The sequence below is a fragment of the Macrobrachium rosenbergii genome, unplaced genomic scaffold, assembly GCF_040412425.1.
Source record: "Macrobrachium rosenbergii isolate ZJJX-2024 unplaced genomic scaffold, ASM4041242v1 60, whole genome shotgun sequence".
NCBI lineage: Eukaryota > Metazoa > Arthropoda > Malacostraca > Decapoda > Palaemonidae > Macrobrachium > Macrobrachium rosenbergii.
Window position 1 is genome coordinate 653,278 of NW_027100732.1, and position 18,804 is coordinate 672,081.

General features: G+C 46.0%; 1 protein-coding gene across 2 annotated transcripts; it reads left to right on the plus strand.

Annotated features, from left to right (window-relative positions):
* Positions 1-3,812: 3,812 nt before the first annotated feature.
* On the plus strand, positions 3,813-17,838 carry LOC136838299 (uncharacterized). 2 transcript variants are annotated; one of them, XM_067103179.1, is made up of 8 exons: positions 3,813-3,883; positions 5,336-5,447; positions 6,172-9,373; positions 9,677-9,760; positions 10,503-11,219; positions 11,607-13,507; positions 13,967-14,072; positions 14,865-17,838. In XM_067103179.1, the coding sequence occupies exons 3-8, from the start codon at positions 6,206-6,208 to the stop codon at positions 15,003-15,005; spliced, it is 6,117 nt and encodes a 2,038-aa protein (XP_066959280.1). In that variant the 5' UTR covers positions 3,813-3,883; positions 5,336-5,447; positions 6,172-6,205; the 3' UTR covers positions 15,006-17,838. The 2 variants fall into 2 exon arrangements, with proteins under 2 accessions (XP_066959280.1, XP_066959279.1); XM_067103178.1 differs by having other exon boundaries at positions 5,336-5,561; positions 13,967-14,070; positions 14,865-15,157.
* The last annotated feature ends 966 nt before the right edge of the window (positions 17,839-18,804 follow it).

Consider the following 18,804-nt stretch of genomic DNA (forward strand, 5'->3'; position numbering starts at 1 on the left):
GGCTGAAATCAGGTTGAAATCATATTTAAAAATCAGGTTGAAATCATGTTGAAATCATATTTAAAAATCAGGTTGGAATCATATTTAAAAATCAGGTTGAAATCAGGTTGAAATCATATTTAAGATCAGGTTGAAATCAGGTTGAAATCAGATTGGATTCAGATAGAATTCAGGTTGAAATCATGTTTAAAATATAGGTTGAAATCATGTTTAAAAATCAGGTTGAAATCATATTTAAAAATCAGGTTGAAATCAGGTTGAAATCATTTTTAAAATCAGATTGAAATCAGGTTGTTTCAGGTTGAATTCAAGTTGAAATCAAGTTGAAATCAGTTTGAAATCAGGTTGAATTCAGGTTGAAATCATATTTAAATATAAGGTGGACCTCGAGTTGAAATCATATCTAAAAATCAGGTTGAAATCAGGGTGAATTCAGGTTGAAATCAAGTTGAAATCAGTTTGAAATCAGGTTGAATTCAGGTTGAAATCGTGTTTCAATATAAGTTAAAATCAGGTTGAAATCATACTTAAAAGTCAGGTTGAAATCGGGTTGAAATCGTAATTAAAAATCAGTTTGAAATCAGGTTGGATTCAGGTTGAATTCAGGTCAGAAATTCAGGGTTGAATTTCTGGTTTAAATCAGGTCAGAAATTCAGGTTGAAATCAGGTCAGAAATTCAGGTTGAAATCAGGTTGAATTCAGGGTAGAACTTCTGGTTGGAATCAGGTCAGAAATTCAGGTTGAAATCAGATCCGAAATTCAGGAGGCAATCAGGTTGAATTCGGGTTAGAACTTCAGGTTGGAATCAGGCCAGATATTCAGGTTGAAACCATGTTTAAAAATCAGGTTGAAATCAGGTTGAAATCGTGTTTAAAATCAGGTTGAAATCGTGTTTAAAATCAGGTTGAAATGAGGTTGAATTCAGGTTTGAACTTCAGCGTGAAATCAGGTCAGAAATTCGGGTTGAAATCAGGTCAGAAATTCAGGTTGAAATCATGTTTAAAAATCAGGTTGAAATCAGGTTTAATATAAATAGATATATGATTCAACCTGAATTAAACTTATATATTATTATTATTATTATTATTATTATATTTAAATAGAGAGAGAGAGAGAGAGAGAGAGAGAGAGAGAGAGAGAGAGAGAGAGAAATATATATATATATACAATAATAATATGACAGGAAACGGTTACCTTGAATGAGAGAGAAAGAGAGATATATAAATATATATTGCTAATTAAGAGAGAGAGAGAGAGAGAGAGAGAGAGAGAGAGAGAGAGAGAGAGAGAGAGAGATTATCATTCTTCTGCTGGGCGGGGCAGAAGGAACTTAGAAAATGCCGAGTCACGGTGATAACTGTTAAAGGACTTCCCCTCTCTCTCTCTCTCTCTCTCTCTCTCTCTCTCTCTCTCTCTCTCTCTCTCTCTCTCTCTCGATTTCTTTATCATTGAACAAATGAGGAAATTAAGATGAGGTAGATTCAATTTAGAATTGAATAATTACGAAGATCGGAAAATCATTCTCTCTCTCTCTCTCTCTCTCTCTCTTTAATTAGTAATATATATTTCTCTCTCTCTCTCTCTCTCTCTCTCTCTCTCTCTCTCTCTCTCTCTCTCTCTCTCTCTCGATTCTCGATTTTGTGATATAATAAAACAATTTTTATATTTTTCAAATGTGATTGAAAACTCAATCTCTCTCCTCTCTCTCTCTCTCTCTCTCTCTCTCTCTCTCTCTCTCTCTCTCTCCCTCTTTTTCTCCCTCTCTCTCTCCTCTCTCTCTCTCTCTCTCTCTCTCTCTCTCTCCCCTAGTGAAATATGACAGGTAAAACCTTGAGCCAAAAATCCTTTCACGTTCCAGGAAAATTATATCAACGACTTCAAGACACGAAAAAAAAAATATTAAAAAAAAATTATAAATAAAATATTTGTAACAATCGGATCGACCTCGCGAGCAGTTATCCCGAACCCCCAATGGTTGCTCGTCATTTGCCACATCAGAAACATTAAAGATCGCGACGGAGGTGCAGTAAAATGAGGGGTTTTTGTGGAGGAAAGAGAGAGAGAGAGAGATTTTTCTACCTGATTTTTGTTGTTGTTCGAGATGGCCTTTTTGGGGTTATGATGACGTCATCGTGTGACGTCACGCGGGAGAAGTTGATTTTGGGGGTGGGGGTGGGGGGTTCAGGGCTAATCTTCTCTGTCCACTAAAGTTCAATTAGAACCATCAAAGGTTCAATTGGAACCTATAATAATAATAATAATAATAATAATAATAATAATAATAATAATGATAATAATAATAATAATAATAATAATAATTCACCACAGCACTGCACAGCAACTGGTCACAGCAAAACAGCATTTTGATTCCATTGTCAAAATAATGGTTAAATAAATTTTTGCATTTTATCTTTATTCTTAAATCAGTAGATAAATAGATATATCTATAGATAAACAGATAGATTTATAGATAAATAGATTTGTATTTTATTATTTTTTATTTCTCTGTTTACTGAAGATATTAAATCACTTTCCCTTATAGGGAATTTGAATCTGAAATAAGTAGATAAATAGATATATTTATAGATAAATAGATATATCTGTAGATAAATAGATATATTTATAGATAAACAGATATATTTATAGATAAAAATATGGTCCAATGATTATTTTCACATTTTAATAAATTTTTTATTTTATTTTTTTATAATTACATTATTTTATAGAGAATTTGAATCTTTAATAAGTAGATAAATAGATATATCTAGAGATGAATAGATATATTTATAGATAAACAGATACATTTATAGATGATAATATAGTCCAGTGATTATTTTCCAATTTTAATAAATTTTTTATTTAATTTTTCATAATAATTTGACTCTTAAATACGTTGATAAATTAGATATATTTATAGATAAATAGATATATCTATAGATAAATAGGTATACTTATAGATAAATAGATAGATTTATAGATAAATAGATAGATTTATAGATAAAAATATAGTCCGGTGATTATTTTCCAATTTTAATCAATTTTTATTTTATTTTTATAATTAAACCACTTTCTTGTATAGGGAATTTGAATCTGTAACAAGTAGATAAATAGATAAATCTATAGATAAATAGATAGATTTATAGACAAATACATAGATTTATAGATGATAAAAACACGGCCCAATTCTCTATTTTATTTTCTATAATTCAAACATTCTGGTATAGGGAATTTGATTCCTAGATAAATACATAAATAGACAGATCTATAGATAAATAGATATATTCATAGATACATCTATAGATAAATAGATAGATTTATAGATAAAAATATGGTCCTATCAATTTGTTTATTTTATTTTTATTTTTCAAAATTTATTTCATCTTTTCCCTTGTAGGGAATTTGACTCTGAAATAAGTAGATAAATAGATATATCTATAGATAAATAGACATATTTATAGATAAATAGATGTATTTATAGATAAATAGAGATATTTATAGATGAACAGATAGATTTATAGACAAAATAGACTATAATTACCGTAGAAATTAAGATAGAAATGGAAATATCAGGAGCCGTTACAAAGACGACGCCATTAAAACCTAACGGACGGAATGAATCACGAGTAATGTGTCAAACATTTTCGCCAATTTAACCCATAAAAAATGCTTTTAGAGTTAATTTCATAGAACAATAATGTAATTAACATATTAATTATTAATAATTATTGTTTAATAATCATATTTAACAAGTTAAATATGCAAATTTATCCACTTTTCGATCCCCAAATCCGAGAAACACCACAAATTCTCGTATGTTTACGTCCTCGTGGCCTGGGAAGATGTCGCATATTTCGGCTGGAAATTCGACCTGACCCCATTTTAGGTATATTTCGGCCCCCCCGCCCTCTGGAATCTATCGGGAATCGATGGGAATTACTGGAATGAATTTATTTGACCTATTTTTATAGGATTTTCGTGTCTATAAGGTTGTTTTATAGGGTTTTATAGGTGGGATTACTGGGGCTTGTCAGGTGTCTCAGATCGGATTTAATTAATATATATTAATATATTTAATTTTATTTACATAATTTATTCTATTTTTCGTCTATAAAATTAATATTTATAATTTTCTCGCCGTTGTCGGCTTTCCTATAGGCTCCTATAAACCTATTTAACCCTTATGTGACGTTACATAGGCTAGATGACTTATAGGGGCGAGGGTGGGTCGTTTTTTGGGGGGGGCGGGTCCCCCCGGGCAGGTCAGGGCACGTCGCCGTAAGTTAGGTTAGGTGGGTCAGGCCTGGTCAGGGCAGGAAATGGCATTATAGGGAAGATTATGTCCCTTTTAGGGGGGTCTCTGCCCCCCCCCAGGCTAGGTCAGGACACGTCGCCCTAAGCGAGGTTAGGTAGGTCAGACCTGGTCAGGTCAGGACATAGCATAATAGGGAAGATTATATCCCTTTTGGGGGGTCTCCGCCCCCCCCCCCCGGGCCAGGTCAGGGCACGTCGCCCTAAATTAGGTCAGGCGGGTCAGACCTGGTCAGGGCAGGATATGGCATTATAGGGAAGATTATGTCCCTTTTAGGGGGGGGGGCTCTGCCCCCCCCCTGGCCAGGTCAGGGCACGTCGCCCTAAGCAAGGTTAGGCGGGTCAGACCTGGTCAGGTCAGGACCTGGCGTTATGGGAAAGGTTACGTCTATTTGTCCACGAGGAACCTGCCCCGGTCGACGACTGGCGGGAATCGGGTATGCGTTAGCCCCGACCCCCTAATTCTGCGTTCGCCCGCGGGGACGGAGGCGGGGGTCGCGACTTGAAGGATTAGGGGAATGGGGTACCAAGCCCTCCTTGGGCAAGGGAGCTTGGGTACGGTAGGACAGGTTAGGGTCTTTGAAATGCCTACTACATTGCCCCGCCCCCCTTTTTTTCCTAGAGTCCCCCTCTGCGGAAGGCCTCCGCGAGACCCGAAGCCTCGACTCGTCGTATAGCAATGCGGAGATACTCCGAGACTTCTAAAAGGCTTATTCCGCGTTAATCGTCACGTTCGCACTCTCACGACACTCAGAAAAGAGACTCTCATTTTTTCCGGACATTAACTTTGAGGTTAACATGTGCGAGACTCGGAACGGCAAATTTGGACGCCCTAAAGCTGGCGCCCGCACCCGGCTGATCTCTCTCGTTTGACCGCGGACGTCAGTCCGCTGAACGGCGATTCCCGGAACACGGAAATGAGGCTTATATTGATTAATGGCGCTTAGGTTAAGATTTCTATATTATTAAAATCAAAATCTAACCTGAAACCCACCGATCTTACTAATTGAAACTCTTGTTTTTCCAGCGTTCAGAAAATGAAGATACGAAACCTGACATCTTGGGCACTGCACTGCCAAGGAGTCGTGTGAAGTCGCGAGGACGATGCTGTCAGATTTGCCGTCCAGCAGAGAGGAATGGTACGGTGGTCCTGTAGTTTAGCCTGATTTGATTTTGACCGTTTCGATGTTGTATGTAAGTTTCAGAAGCCCCGTCGTTTCATCTACTGATGCCTCGGTGACGATCGCCTGCTTGTACGTAATCGTTCGCCCTTCGTTAGATTTTTTTTTGGCATATTTTACGTCATAGTTTTGTCCTCGAGGGAAAGTGGGTCTTGAGATAGGTTAGTTTTTTATTATTTTACCCGAATGTGCTCTTTCAAGCTCTTTACAAGGTTGGTCGTCGTAAAACAATCGTGTATCGAGGTGCATTTACGCTCCTTGTCGTGTTGACTTTGCGGAAGTTCAAGCGAAGTTACAATGCATTACTTAGCCTAATACTATTTCCCTTGCATTTCTATCTATTTATCAATTTATTCATTTATTTTTTTCCTTTTTTTAATAAGTGGGATATCTTCTTTATGTATTTCACTTTACTTCCTGTTAGTTCTTCCTAATGAACACCTTAATATTCTTTGGAAGCTCGAATTTCAAGTCAGCGGCCCCTTTTGGTAGGCTTGGTCCATATGAATAGGTTTCATCTACTGAGTAATAATATTAATAATAACACCAGGGTTATAACTATCTGATAATACAGTAATATTCATTAATAGTTATCATTTCATGCCATTACAATATGCAGTTTCTATCACGCCGACTCACGCTTCGCAAAATCGTCCGCTCATGCCGTGATTTTTCCCCCCAGATATGTACCAAGAGGATGACAGGATTGTCCTTGGATGATGAGTGACAATGAAATTGAGGAGGAAATTCTGGAGGACATTGAAGAACCCGAACTGAGCTTCTCGGAATCGCTGATCGACTCGTTGCCCTGCCTGAACCTCGACGAAAGTCTTCTGGGATTCGCAGAAGACCGGCCCTCCTCGCCCGTTGCGAAGGAAGTCTCCGAAGATGGGACGCCACCCGAGTCTCTTCAACCTCAGTGGGAAAATGAGAGTAGTGTTGATGAGGCCCCAGCGGAGGGCCTGCCCGAGGCCGACGGGGAGCTGGAGTCGGAAGGAAGTTTACGCGAGATTAGCAGCTCCGGCGAACCTGTAGGGCTCGCCGGAAATCCGTCCAGGCCAGGCTCTCCGGAGTTGCCCAGCGACTCGCCGGTACTTAGCAATCTCTTGGACGTGAGCTCGGAGAGTCACAACACCCACAGCCTTCACAACGACCGCTCGCTGAGCGAACTATCCGTAAGCGTACCAAAGTTAGCCGTAGTTTCTGTGGGTTCTGACCAGCCAGTGAGCAGTCTAGTCCGACAGTTCAGTCACAGGGACCTCGACGTGTGCAGTCCCTCGTCCAAGAGCGCGGGGTACTTCCAGTCACTTCCTCCTTGTTTAGACGAGGGCAAACATCCACCCAAGAAGCGTTCCGCGCCTTACACTTTTAGGTTCCCCCAAGAAGAGCATAGCTCGGAGGTCCTCAGAGACAAGTCTCTGAATAAAAACTGGGGGAAGGTTGCCAACTTGATCAGCCAGTTTAGCGTTGAGTCCTCCGAAGGAAAGGAGGCCTCTCCGAAGCAGTCGCTTCCGTCTTCCATCACCTCCGCCAAGGATGTCGTTCTCTCTCTGCGTAACGGAGAGAACAGCTTCGTGGCCAAATATTCCTGCAGCCTCGGCGATGAATTTGATGTAAAAGGTGACCCCACTTTGCCTGGAGTAGATTCGGGCGAAGGGGACGCAAGCTTGGGCTGTGGTCTTCCAAATGATCGAGGTTCAAAAAGTTCCACAAACGATGGTGGAAACGAGAACGAGTCCTCCACCTCACAGGTTCGCGAAGGGCCTTCGGGAGCGCAGGATTTGGAGCTTCTATGCAACATCGCTTTCCCGGGTTTGGATTGCGCAGGAGAGGATTCGAGACATCTGGGATTGCAGGACAGTGAAGTAGATGATCAAGATGCACAAAACTTTGATGTGAAGGAAATTGAAGAAGTAGAGCAGTCAATTCTGCATTCGTCAGTCAAGGCGAACTCTGACGCATCACTCCAACGAGAGAGCAAAGGACGCACCAACGTCGAGTCAGAGAATTTCCGGAAAGCAGTCCGTCGCCGACCGGACAGCCCTTACGAGACTAACGACACGAGCGAGGAACTCCTCGAGATTGACATAGGGGAGTCCGACCAGGAGATGTTTTCGGCCGACCTGTCCGATGCCAGCGAGATCATCGTAGGCTTCATCAGCAAGTCCCCCATCTCGGCCATAACGGAAAGGACCGAGGAGTCTTGCCAAGAGAACGACAAGTCGGAGGAGATTTCGGAGGAGTGCGCGGACAAGTCGGAGCACCAGCTGAAATGCATTGAGACCAAAGAACTTCAGGACCTTCGGGGCATCGGTTGCAAAGCAGCGCATGCCGGGGACGCCCAGGGAGCCCCTGGAACAGCGGGGTATTTCCCCTCGGCGTTTCTCAGCATAGAAAACGACGCCGCCTCTAGTCAGTTCACGGGCATCTCCTCCATGCACGAGGAAGAGAGCATAGTACAAAACCAGTTCTTCTCGCTGGGAACTGGCAGCGAAGCGTGTCACCCACCCTCTAGTCAGAGCTGCCAGCACAACCCGTCGAAGGCGAGGAAGCCGAACGCCAAAACGAAACTGCCGTGCAAGCCGAACTCGACCGTGAGGTCGAGTCTCCGGGCTGGTGAGAGGTGTTCGACGCCACCCCTCTCCCTCCACGGACAAGGAACAGGGCAGCACGGGCCCTTGAGGGCAGGTTTGCAGCGTGTGACGTCGAAGAGCATGCACAACCTTGCCCTAGGGGCTGGCGGGAAACCGAGAGCACCCATCCTTCAAAACAGGTCGTTCAGCCTGAGCACCGACCACTTGGAGAGGCAGAGTCCGAGAGCCAAGTCCCTCTCTCCCGGCCCCGGTTACGAGCAGAGAGGGAGGGCCGCGGGAGACGGCGGCCGCCCGCACAGCAGCATGGCCCGGAGGTGCCTGAGCGCCGTCGCTCTGAATCGCGTGGACAGTCAGGCCAGTATGAAGAGGAACCAGAGCGTCAGTCTGAACCGGCTGAACAGATCGCGCAGCTCGAGCATGACCAGCGTTAGCAGCTGCCGGCGGGCGGATTACAGCCACGTGTCGAGCAAAGTGAGGCAGTACATCAAGGACATGAAGGACAAGGACCTGAGGAACTCCACGAGGTCTCTCCCGGCAACGCCCGCCAGGAAGACCCCCAAGGAACGCCCGGAGGACAAGGAGCTCCGCAGGATAGTCCTGGAGGAGCTGCTCCTGCGAGACCTCTCTTATCTGGAGGAGGAGGAGGTCCCGGAGGCGGTGCTGAGGCTCAGGAACCAGATCCGCTCGAACCTCCTCAAAGGGGCCGGCCAGGGCAACACGAAGGTCCTCGACCAGCTGCTCCAGTTGTGGGCCATGGAGCGGAAGCTGAGGTACGCGAGCGACACAACTCTGGCGGCCCTCCAGGGCCACTACAACGACCTCAACACCCTGTACGCCGAGAAGCAGAACGAGATCGACCGCCTGCGGTTCTTCAGGGACGTCCACAGGGGCGGTCACTCCTCGGCCGGAGACAAGAGAAGGCTGTCCTCCTCATGCCACAACACACCTCCTCCAACCCCCAACAGGTCGGCCGCGCTGCCCCACCACTTTCACTTCCAGACGTCTCCGAACACCCCCACCCGCCGGCTCTCCGTCCACACGACGCCTCCCAACACCCCAAACGTCCCGTCCCTCTCGCCCTCGCTTGCGTCCCACGTCAACAAGACGTCTTCGTCCACCCCGGCGGCAGATCCGAGCGCGAGCATTGCCCTGGAGCCCAACGAATCGTCTACGTATGCAGAGGGGTCCCTGTCCGGCGGGGTTGCGCTCCCAGACGGCAGAACGAAAGGACGCAACGAAGATGTCACCCTGGAGGCTTGGATCAAGGATGCAAATGGTGTTTTGAGAAGGGTGGGTCTCTCTCTCTCTCTTTTCAGACTAAAGTTTGTCTCTTTTATTGTTTAATATTAATTTAACCGGAAGATACAACAAAATGCCTTTGTTATTATGTACTGCCTTCATTTCCCGTCCTTTTATTCATGTCATATTCATACCAATTAAGCTGTCTAACTTCTCAAACCTGCTCACACGCTATAACCTTAAGGCCCACCGTAAGGGAACCCAGTAATACCTTCGTACGCTCTGATTAAATTACTCGCAAGTAGAAACAGACACCGCCCTAATTAAAGCCGATTCTCGTCTTCCGTTTCGCAGGTGAAGGAGTTTGCCCTGCTGGAGGGCAGCTCGGCCCTACAGCAGAACGAGAGAACCCTGATCTGGAACAGCATCCTTAACCAGGTAAGTCTCCGTAGGTCCCTGACTGCAACGTCTCCGATTTCTCTAACTGTACCTCCGTACGTATTCTTTCTTCAACCTGACCTTTCCAACCTCTCTCAAAATTGTTTCCTAGCGCGACTGCGAGGTTTCCCTCCCGTTGCACCTATCAGACCTTCTTGCTTTTAGTTTCCCGTTCAGCGGTGAATGACCTTGTAGGTCCCAGTGCGTGGCCATTGGCCAAAAATTCTGTATTCTGTTCTTAACCAGGTAAGTGGACGCCAAAGGTGGTTCTCGTGCGCTGTTTGGTAGTCGCCCGAATCTTGGTGAAGTAGTTCTTGGAAACAAGATTGTTAGAACCCCAGGTTTTCAAAGACTGCCCAGGGATTGGCTTTTTAGAACCCCAGTCTTTCAAAAATGGTCTCATATTGGCTTGTTAGAACCCCAGTTTTTCAAAATGGTCTGATATTGGCTTGTTAGAACCCACAGTTTTTCAAAAATGGTCTCACATTGCCTTGCTAGAACCCCAATTTTTCAAAAACTGCTCAGAGATTGTGTTCTTAGAACCCAGTTTTGCAAAAATGGTCTAATATTGGCTGTATAGAACCAGTTTTTAATGTATAAGTTATTCTCTTTACAGACTTTAGATTGTTCCTTACACTATTTTAACCTTTCAGATTATTTTGGGGCCAACGCAGTAGTCTGGTCCATTTATTACATGAAAGTAATACCTCCCGAATAATGATAATTTCATTTCCCTTTCCAGTATTGGCGTCTCTCCTCCCAGTTCCCTATGCTGTCGCTTTTGCCCGGCTCCCAGCAGTCTGGAGCCCTAGTCCAGAACCTTGGACAGGCCATATCGGGGACTGCATCCAGGTTCCAGCTGGAGATCGTGCCGTCGAAGGACACGAACCATTCGGGTCACGAGGCCGACGAAGGCGCCGGATCGAGCAGTAGCGAGGTGTTGGACGCAAAGAGCTTTGGAGGGGCTCCGACGTCGGACTGCAAGGCTGCGGAGCGGACGGAGAAGTCGGGAGGGGGCGTACGCATCCAGAATGGGACGGGCGACGGCGGCGCGGAAGGCCGTGACCTGCGGGACGGGCAGAGGAATTCCCAATCGGTTGGGGCAGTGAGCAGCGGCGTCGGAACAGGAGGTCCTCTCTCCGCGTTGCAGAGTGTGAACGGGAAGAAATGCGTCCAGGGCGATTATTTAATGGAAGACGAAGAAGGAGAAGGAGGAGGGAGAGATTGTCAATCCTCTGAGGATGGAACCAGGGAGAAGGAAGAGCGCTCGGCCGTTGCGCAGAAGCAAGACGACGGGGAAGAGGAGGAACCAGCCTTAGGAAGCAACCGGCCAACGAACGCTGGGCTCGAAAATGACGACGGGGTTGATGACGACAAGGACAAGGATCGAGGTCAGAGCCCTGCGCCGAGTCCGACCCCATCTCACGAATCGATGAAAACCGTGGGACCCCTGGAGAAGGTAGTCGCCTTTTTCAAGCTTATCATTACCACAGCAATTCACTAGAGTAGCCAGAGTCAGTCAGGATGAGAAATATCATTGTGTGAATCAAATAGTCTGGGATGGCTTAGACCTGGAGTGAGAATGGGAGATTAAGCATTTTGTCAGGGTAGTCAAAGGTATGTAGGCAGGGACTGTCACTGTCGTTCAGTAGACTTGAAAAAATTCGTCAGAAATACTTTGTGCTTGTTGCAATGTCCACGTGACTTGCGTAGCTTGTCCTATGAAGGTCCAGTTAAAGAAAATTGTTTTATTGGAAGAAATTACTGCCCTGTATATAGTAATAAAGAGGTTGAACAGCTAAGCCCCTGTTATCGACATTTGTCATTTACTCCCTTCCTTTTGCAGGTCACAATGTGGCAGGAGTCTCTCATAGGGTCCATCGTGCCGCACGGGTCGTACCACTCTTCCTCCAACCTGAGTCCTGCCGCGTCCCTGCTGTCCCTGGGGTCCAGCCAGCCCTTCGAGGCCGAGAACGTGGGTGGACACCTGGCGGATCTGGACCTCAAAAGTTTCCACCCCCTGCACAACAGCACAGCCCTCGGCCACAGCGTCGAGAAGCGGCTTTGCGAAGACGACGGCCTTCCTCTCCCGCTGATGGACGCGGAGAGAGAATTGGGCAGCGGGCAACTCTGCGACGGGATGGGCAGTGCCCTGAGCAAGTCCGACTTGCCCCAAAGCCCGTGGAAAGGTGGCGGCGCCACCACCGCCGCCGCCAACCACCTGGCGCTCGGAAGGGCGGCGGCCAAAGCGCGTGACTTGGACAGCGGCTGCCCCGGGTCGGAGAGAAGCACCAAAGTCAGTCAGATCGCGAGTCTCGAGATACTGGAGCCCATGGAGGTCTTGAACCTTCAAGTTGAAGAGGACGGATCGAAAGGGGTGGAGCTGAATGACGGGGCTCGGGGCGAGATGGCGTGTCACGGGGGCTCGCCAGTGGGCCGGGCGAACCGGGGTTGCTCTGACGAGAACGAGAAGAACGAGGAGGACGTACGATTCCAGAGAGCCAGCGGAGTCCGAGAAGCGAAGAGAGGCTTTCCCGCCAGCGACGAGAAGGCAGACGGTCGCGGCAAGGAGAATTCCAGTCCCCGGGTGGGCAAGAGAGAGAATACAGTCCCTGAAAGCCACGACAAGGAATCGTCATCTCACACCGACAAGAGAGAAGACCTCAGATTAGTTTCCCCAAGAGAGGAAGAACCAGCAGAGGAAAACGGCAGCTCCAGGAGAGACAAGCACAAGTACAAACGTCCACCGGAAAGAGGGACGTCTTCAGATCGGAGGAGACCTCACGACAGCAAGAGGGCAGCTGCGTCCTCCCGAGGGGAGAAGACCAGGCAGCCTGGCCTGCGCAGGTACGACGCCAAGTACACGAGCGGCCACCCGTCTTCCAGCTCCTCGGAAAGGTCGGCCGGAAGTTCCCGGAGCGCCTCCTCGGCCGAAATCCACAACAACATCTCGAGGCTGAAGCGCGACCTGAACTTCCTGAAGTCCCAGATGATGAATTTGACGAGCGAAGTTTTCCACGAGAAGAGGAGGAGTTCCTTGTCGGGGAGAAACGGCAGCGAAGCGAAGGCCGGTTCGACCAAGCCGGTGAGGACTAACGTTGGCGTGTCTCCTGTTTGTGTCGTTGGCCCGCGCGGTGACGATGTGATTCCCAGACTCCGGTGCCCCGGCTCCTCGGGGCATTCCAGCGACGTCGAGACAGCCTCGTCGCGGCACTCCTGTGGAAAGGGTCGCTCGAGAAACCCGGCCGCCAAGAAGAATGCCGCCGTTCGGGCGGTGGCCCCGTCGCCGAGGACTGAAGGGGATGCCACGGACGACAGCCTGGTCTGCAAGCAGACGCCGATACGCGACCTGAAGCCACCGCACCACCGAAGGAGTGCCACGTATAGCATGGGAGAGCAACTCTCCCCTTCTAAAGCTAACAGGTCTTCCTCTCACAGGTCTAAAAAGAGTAAGAGAAACGGCACGCCGGATTTAACGAGCCCAGGAGACCACGGATCCTCCGGCAGGAGTTGGCAGAAATGCCACTGTCCTGGGGACGTAAGGAGCGCAGCCTTTCCGGCACGCCTGCCTTTCGCCGAGAAAGTCAACAATGTCCTCGTGCAGGTCGGAGGAGAGGCTGCCGACGGCCGCTGGGACCAGACGGACAGGCTCGCCGGCGACGGACGGCTTCGCGTAGGCTCCCCCCATGACGGGCTTCGCAGGAGGGGCCGTTCAGCCTCGCCCATCATATTTATCCAGAACTACAAGTACGTTGGAAGTTTGCCTTTTGATTTAACGGATTGCCGAGGATTAGACAAAGACCTTGTTGATATTACCATTATTATTATTTCTTCCTGTGGGGGGGAATGGCGCCATGCACCGCGTGCGTTGCGCCGCACACGTTACGTCGACTCCACTTTTTAGCCTTTCAATTCCGTTCCTGCCTCCAAACTCCCATCTTCCTGTCTAATCTCTCTCGTTATCATCTCTCATTGCAACTTTGGTGTTTTCTCTCACTTCCACCTTTAGATCCTTGTAGTATTCAAGTGTTCTCTCAACAGATTATCAAGTTCCTGGCACTTAGATTTAAGCATTCAAGCGACAAAGCGCTCTCTCAAGAAAGTGTCAACTTCCCGGAATGTAGATTTAAGTAATAAAGTGATAAGGTGTCACCCAAAACGCCTCGGTGTCACGTCCCTCGCTAACGCGAACTCTTCGCATTTCAGTTACGGCAGGAGCGACGACAGGGCCCCCCAGCAGCCGCCTGCGGCAGGAGACCGGCATCGGAAAGGCAGGTCGGAAAGGGCCCTCTGCCGCAAGCATCATCGAAGTGTGAGACTTTTGGATTTCTCTTGATTTTTTTAATTATTATTATTATTATTATTATTATTACATTATTATTCAGATGATGAAACCACAGGGGCCGTTGACTTGAAGTTCTTTAAGCTTCCAAAGACTACTAAGGTGTTCATCAGGAAGATTTAAGAATAAGCAAAAGAAAAATATAGAAAAAAGAGATCTCACTTATTAAAAAATTAAAAAATAGATTAATAAATAGATAGAAATGTATTTAAACGCAAGGCGAATGGTATTAGTCTCGGGGAAACTTATACTCTCCTTAAAAATGGTGGTTCGTAAATCTGAAGTCCATTGAATTCATGTCAGGCGTAGTAAGGATCTTTCGTGTTCCCCCATTCCATGATTTCCTGGGCCTTCTTCATCCTAACCTGACATTCTCAAAATGAGGTCTTGAAAAAAGACGTATCATGTCCTGAGCTGGTGGAAATTCAGGCAGATATTTTAGCCTAAATTCAGTATGTTGTTTTATCATTCCATTTTTGTTGTTTCAAAGTTTCGAAAACATTACAATAAAGTGCGAGTATTAGGCTTCGAAATGATGCCACAACAGCTTCACAGTGCAAAATATGAGCTTAAATTGTAGTGTCCAAAGGCCTGTACGTAGACCGAAAGGCCATTTGTGTCGTATAAGCGACTCTCAGTTGAATTATTCTCATTCTTCTTTGTCCGTTCATATTAAATCCATCCATACTTGTCTGTCCATCTCCTCTTAAATCCTTGATTCCAGTTTTAGAATATCAACAGCCTCGCTCTTTTCTCTCGCAGGGGAGCTCCCAGAGCCTCATGGAGTCCCTCGACGAGGCGACGTCGCTGGCGGAGAGACTGCGCCTCCGCTCCCAGAGCATGCTAGCCCAGCTCCACCTCACGTCCGCGCTGACGAGCCGTCACTTGTCCGGACTGGAGTGAGTTCGTCTGCCTCCTGAGCCTGCGACGTCCGTCTGCCGTGCCTTCCTCGCTGCCGGTCGATTTGATTTTGTAACGACTGTAACTTTACAGTTCAAAGGGTGTGATATATCGGAATTACAGGTTTGGAAGTGGACACTCGGTCGCCTAGAACTTAGACCTGGCCAGCCGTTAGGTCACGGAGACTCGAGGAGTTGCGTGGTTGACAATAGGGTTATCTGATCACTGTGGACTTAATGGTAGTACCAAGTGCCTAATCACCAGGACTTTATATAAGATTTTACAGGGTTTTCTGTATAACACTAGTTTTATCGTTCGATAGGGCTCTAGAATAGATAGAGTTGTGATGTTGATTGTATCTATATTTGATATTTGAGCACATGAGAGTTTTAGCGTCGATATCTAAACCAGTCGCTCCGTCCTGCGTTTAAAAGTAACCGTAACTCTCTGCGTAATTCGTTTCTCGACCGACACAGTCCAGTCGAGGGTTTACGTATCTTTATCATGGACTGGGAACTCAGAGAGGGATTATCTGGTCGGGGAATTTAGCAAATTGAAGTCTCGCATATCTTTTTTCCTGTGTACAACACGTTGATGACGCATCATGCCAAAATAGGTGCCATCAATGTTAGCGTCGAAGTATCCTCGCCGGAGGTTTCCGATCAGTGCATCCGTACTTCCCGATGACTTATGAGTTCAAACTTCCTTTTTTTATTTATCATTCGTGTACAACGCAAACTTAAAAAAGTGCCATATTGATTGATTTCACGAAAGTGCCATTAACGTCTGGTCCGTCTTCTCTTCCGAGCGAATTGCAGCCGTCCGTATTTTCGAAGTTCCGTAAAGAGTGATATCTTGTTGCGTACACGTTCCAGACAGGACATTATCAGCGCTGTTATGTACACATTCCGAACAGGATGTTGTCACTGCTGTTGCGGACATGTTTCAAACAAGTGTCAATACTGTTGCCCACATGTTTCAAACAGCACCACCATCTTGTGTGCCATAGAAATACGCTGGCTGTGCACGCGGATAATGTTATAATGTTAGTTGGGAGTTCTTGATACTACTGGGGTACGTTCCGTCCGACTGATGGTAAGTGGAAACAGGTACAAGTCAAGGAAATTATTTTTTATAAATCTTTTTTTCACGATATGTCGTGATAACGTATCTTGTCCGCGTATAGGGCGCAGTGTATCCTAATCGCGTCGTATTCCAGAAAAGATTTTGCGGACAGAATTGACGGAGTATAAAAAAGTCGTAAAACTTTATATACACATTGATAGTATCTAATAAAAGGTTGATAAATATTTAGAAATTAAAATTTTTCAAACGTGACAGGGCAGCTGGATTGTATGCAGGTGTGGAAATTGTCCAGAGGACAGATGTTTAGGGTGTAGAAGGCAAACTAGTGCAATATCTGAAATGTTTTGGGTCATTTCTACGCATGTTTGTGATATCGACGAGAGTATTACGAGTGTCCTTGGGAAGACGGGCTGTAATTTTAACAGTTGGGCGTTGCGAGCAACGAAGAATGAAGCCCACGATAGTTCTGCGGACCTGTCGAAAGCTTCTGAGAGCGCTTGGAACCTTCCTTGGCTCGTGTTACGAACCGAATGTTCTCTTGTATTCCAAGACGCCCTCTGAAACCCTTCGATAGGTTCGCACGACAAAGCCGTCGCGGCCTTATCTCGTATTACAGTAAGCTACGGTTGTAAGTATTGCCATACGGTTATTCCAGGAATAAAGCTAGTTGGTTTAAGTTCGGTGTTGTGAGTATTGTTACGAAGTAAGTGCTGTGTCATATCTGTACGTTAAGGTACTATTAAAATACTTGAGTGCACCTTGGGGACTGTTGACGACTTTTTTCACAAATTCCCGAAGAACAGTTTGATAACATAAGTTTTTTATATTGAGATGACCTTTAGGGTAATGACGATAGGGCACGAAGATGACTTATGGGTTACTGACGATTGAAAATCGAAGACGGGACGTCTGCGACGATAATGACGAATGTCGAAAGCGACTTTTTGTGTTTCGATTCCAAAACAGACGCAGCTTTTCGAAGGGAGGGCTCTGTTCATCGACAAATTAAGAATTAGGGACTAACTTTGACCCGTGAACAAGGAGGTTGGAGCTTCGAGCTCTTGGGGAAATAACCGCCCGCCCAGCGGACGCAGAACCGAAGCCAAAGATGTCTAGAGAAACTACTTTGTACAAAAAGAAGGAGACGGGAACGCGGCCGCGTCTTTATCCGAACAAGTTTATAACGTGTATTTGTGTGTGTGTGAGTGTGTATAGTTCATAAGCCTTTCTTACTTCTTAAGGTACGCCACGACGGAAGGAATCTTCCGTACTGCGAAGCGTACGCTGTCAACTTTTCGTTTCCTAGTCGAGAAAGTTCGTTCAGAGTCTGAAGTTATTTTTCATAATGTGTGAGACATTTATTTATTTACCCCAGGAAAACATTTTATGTTCTGAAGACTTTCACAGAGTTTAACTTTATTTTTTCATGGTGTGTGAGACGTTTTTTCTACCCCGGGAAAACAGTTTCTGTTCCTAAGTTTAGGTCGGTGGAGTACGTAGCCCCCGTGACTCGTCAGAGGGAGTAGGTCCTCGACTTACAATATACAATATACAATATTTTGAAGTAATTCTGTGTAATTTGTAGCCTCTGAGTGTCATTTGTCACCGGCACTTCTCGTAAGAGGTCTGAAAGCTAAGTCTGACCGGGCAAGGGGGCTGCGGTTACTTCCGTCGAAGCCAAAGTGTACAAAAGAAAAGTTTTGTTGTGATTTTCTTTTGTTTTTTTTCTAAAATACAGGTTTAAATAAAACAGTTTTTTTTATTGTCCTGGTCGGTACAGAAGCCCATTCACGGAGAGTGAGATGTGAGTCTAAAAAAGGGCTGGCTTTCAAAGTTCAGGGTGGTCTGATCATGTGGAGAGATTGGGAGAAAATTGTGATTTATTTTGACATGTTTTGTGGGAGTTTATGGCGCAGATTTCATCCCGGGATGCAGTTGCAGGCCTTGCCATGGTAGAGTGGTTGGAGGTGATTGGAGGTGTGAATGCATTTTTCTTTATATATATATTATATATAGAGAGAGAGAGAGATAGAGAGAGAAACTATAGGTGCTTGGAGATGTAAATGCAGTTTCTCTCTCTCTAAATATATAATATATATGAGTATATATACTATATATAATATATAAAGTATATATATATATATATAATGTATATATAGATAGATAAATATATAAATAGAAATAGAGAAATATATAGACTGAGATAGTTGGAGAGAGAGAGAGGGAGATAGAGTTAGATAGAGAGGGAGGGAGAGAAACAGAGTTAGACAGACAGGAGGAGGGGGAGAGAGAGATATCTTCCCCCCTCCCCAAACGGCCCCCTAAACCAATGCCACCTATACAGGTCCTGGGTTCAACATGCGCGCGCGTGTACGCGCGCCAATGTACGCATATGTAAGTTGCTTACACACACGCACACGACTGAGCGACAGAGTGAGAGAGAGAGAGAGAAAGAGCGACTGAGAGAGACAGAGAGAGAGAGAGAGAGACAGGGCCAAGTTTGGCCTCTCTCATGATAGAGCAGTGGAGATAGACTATGTCGCATTCCAGAAGACGACTTTTGTCGCCTTATTTTCGCCCCGGGGGCGCAGCCCCAGCGCCCCCGACGTCACCGACGAGCCGCGACGTCGGTCGGCGACGTCGACGGCGTCGAAATAACGTCGCAATCGGCGTTAATTGAGGGAAATAAGGCGTAATACATCTGGCAGCCAGGCCT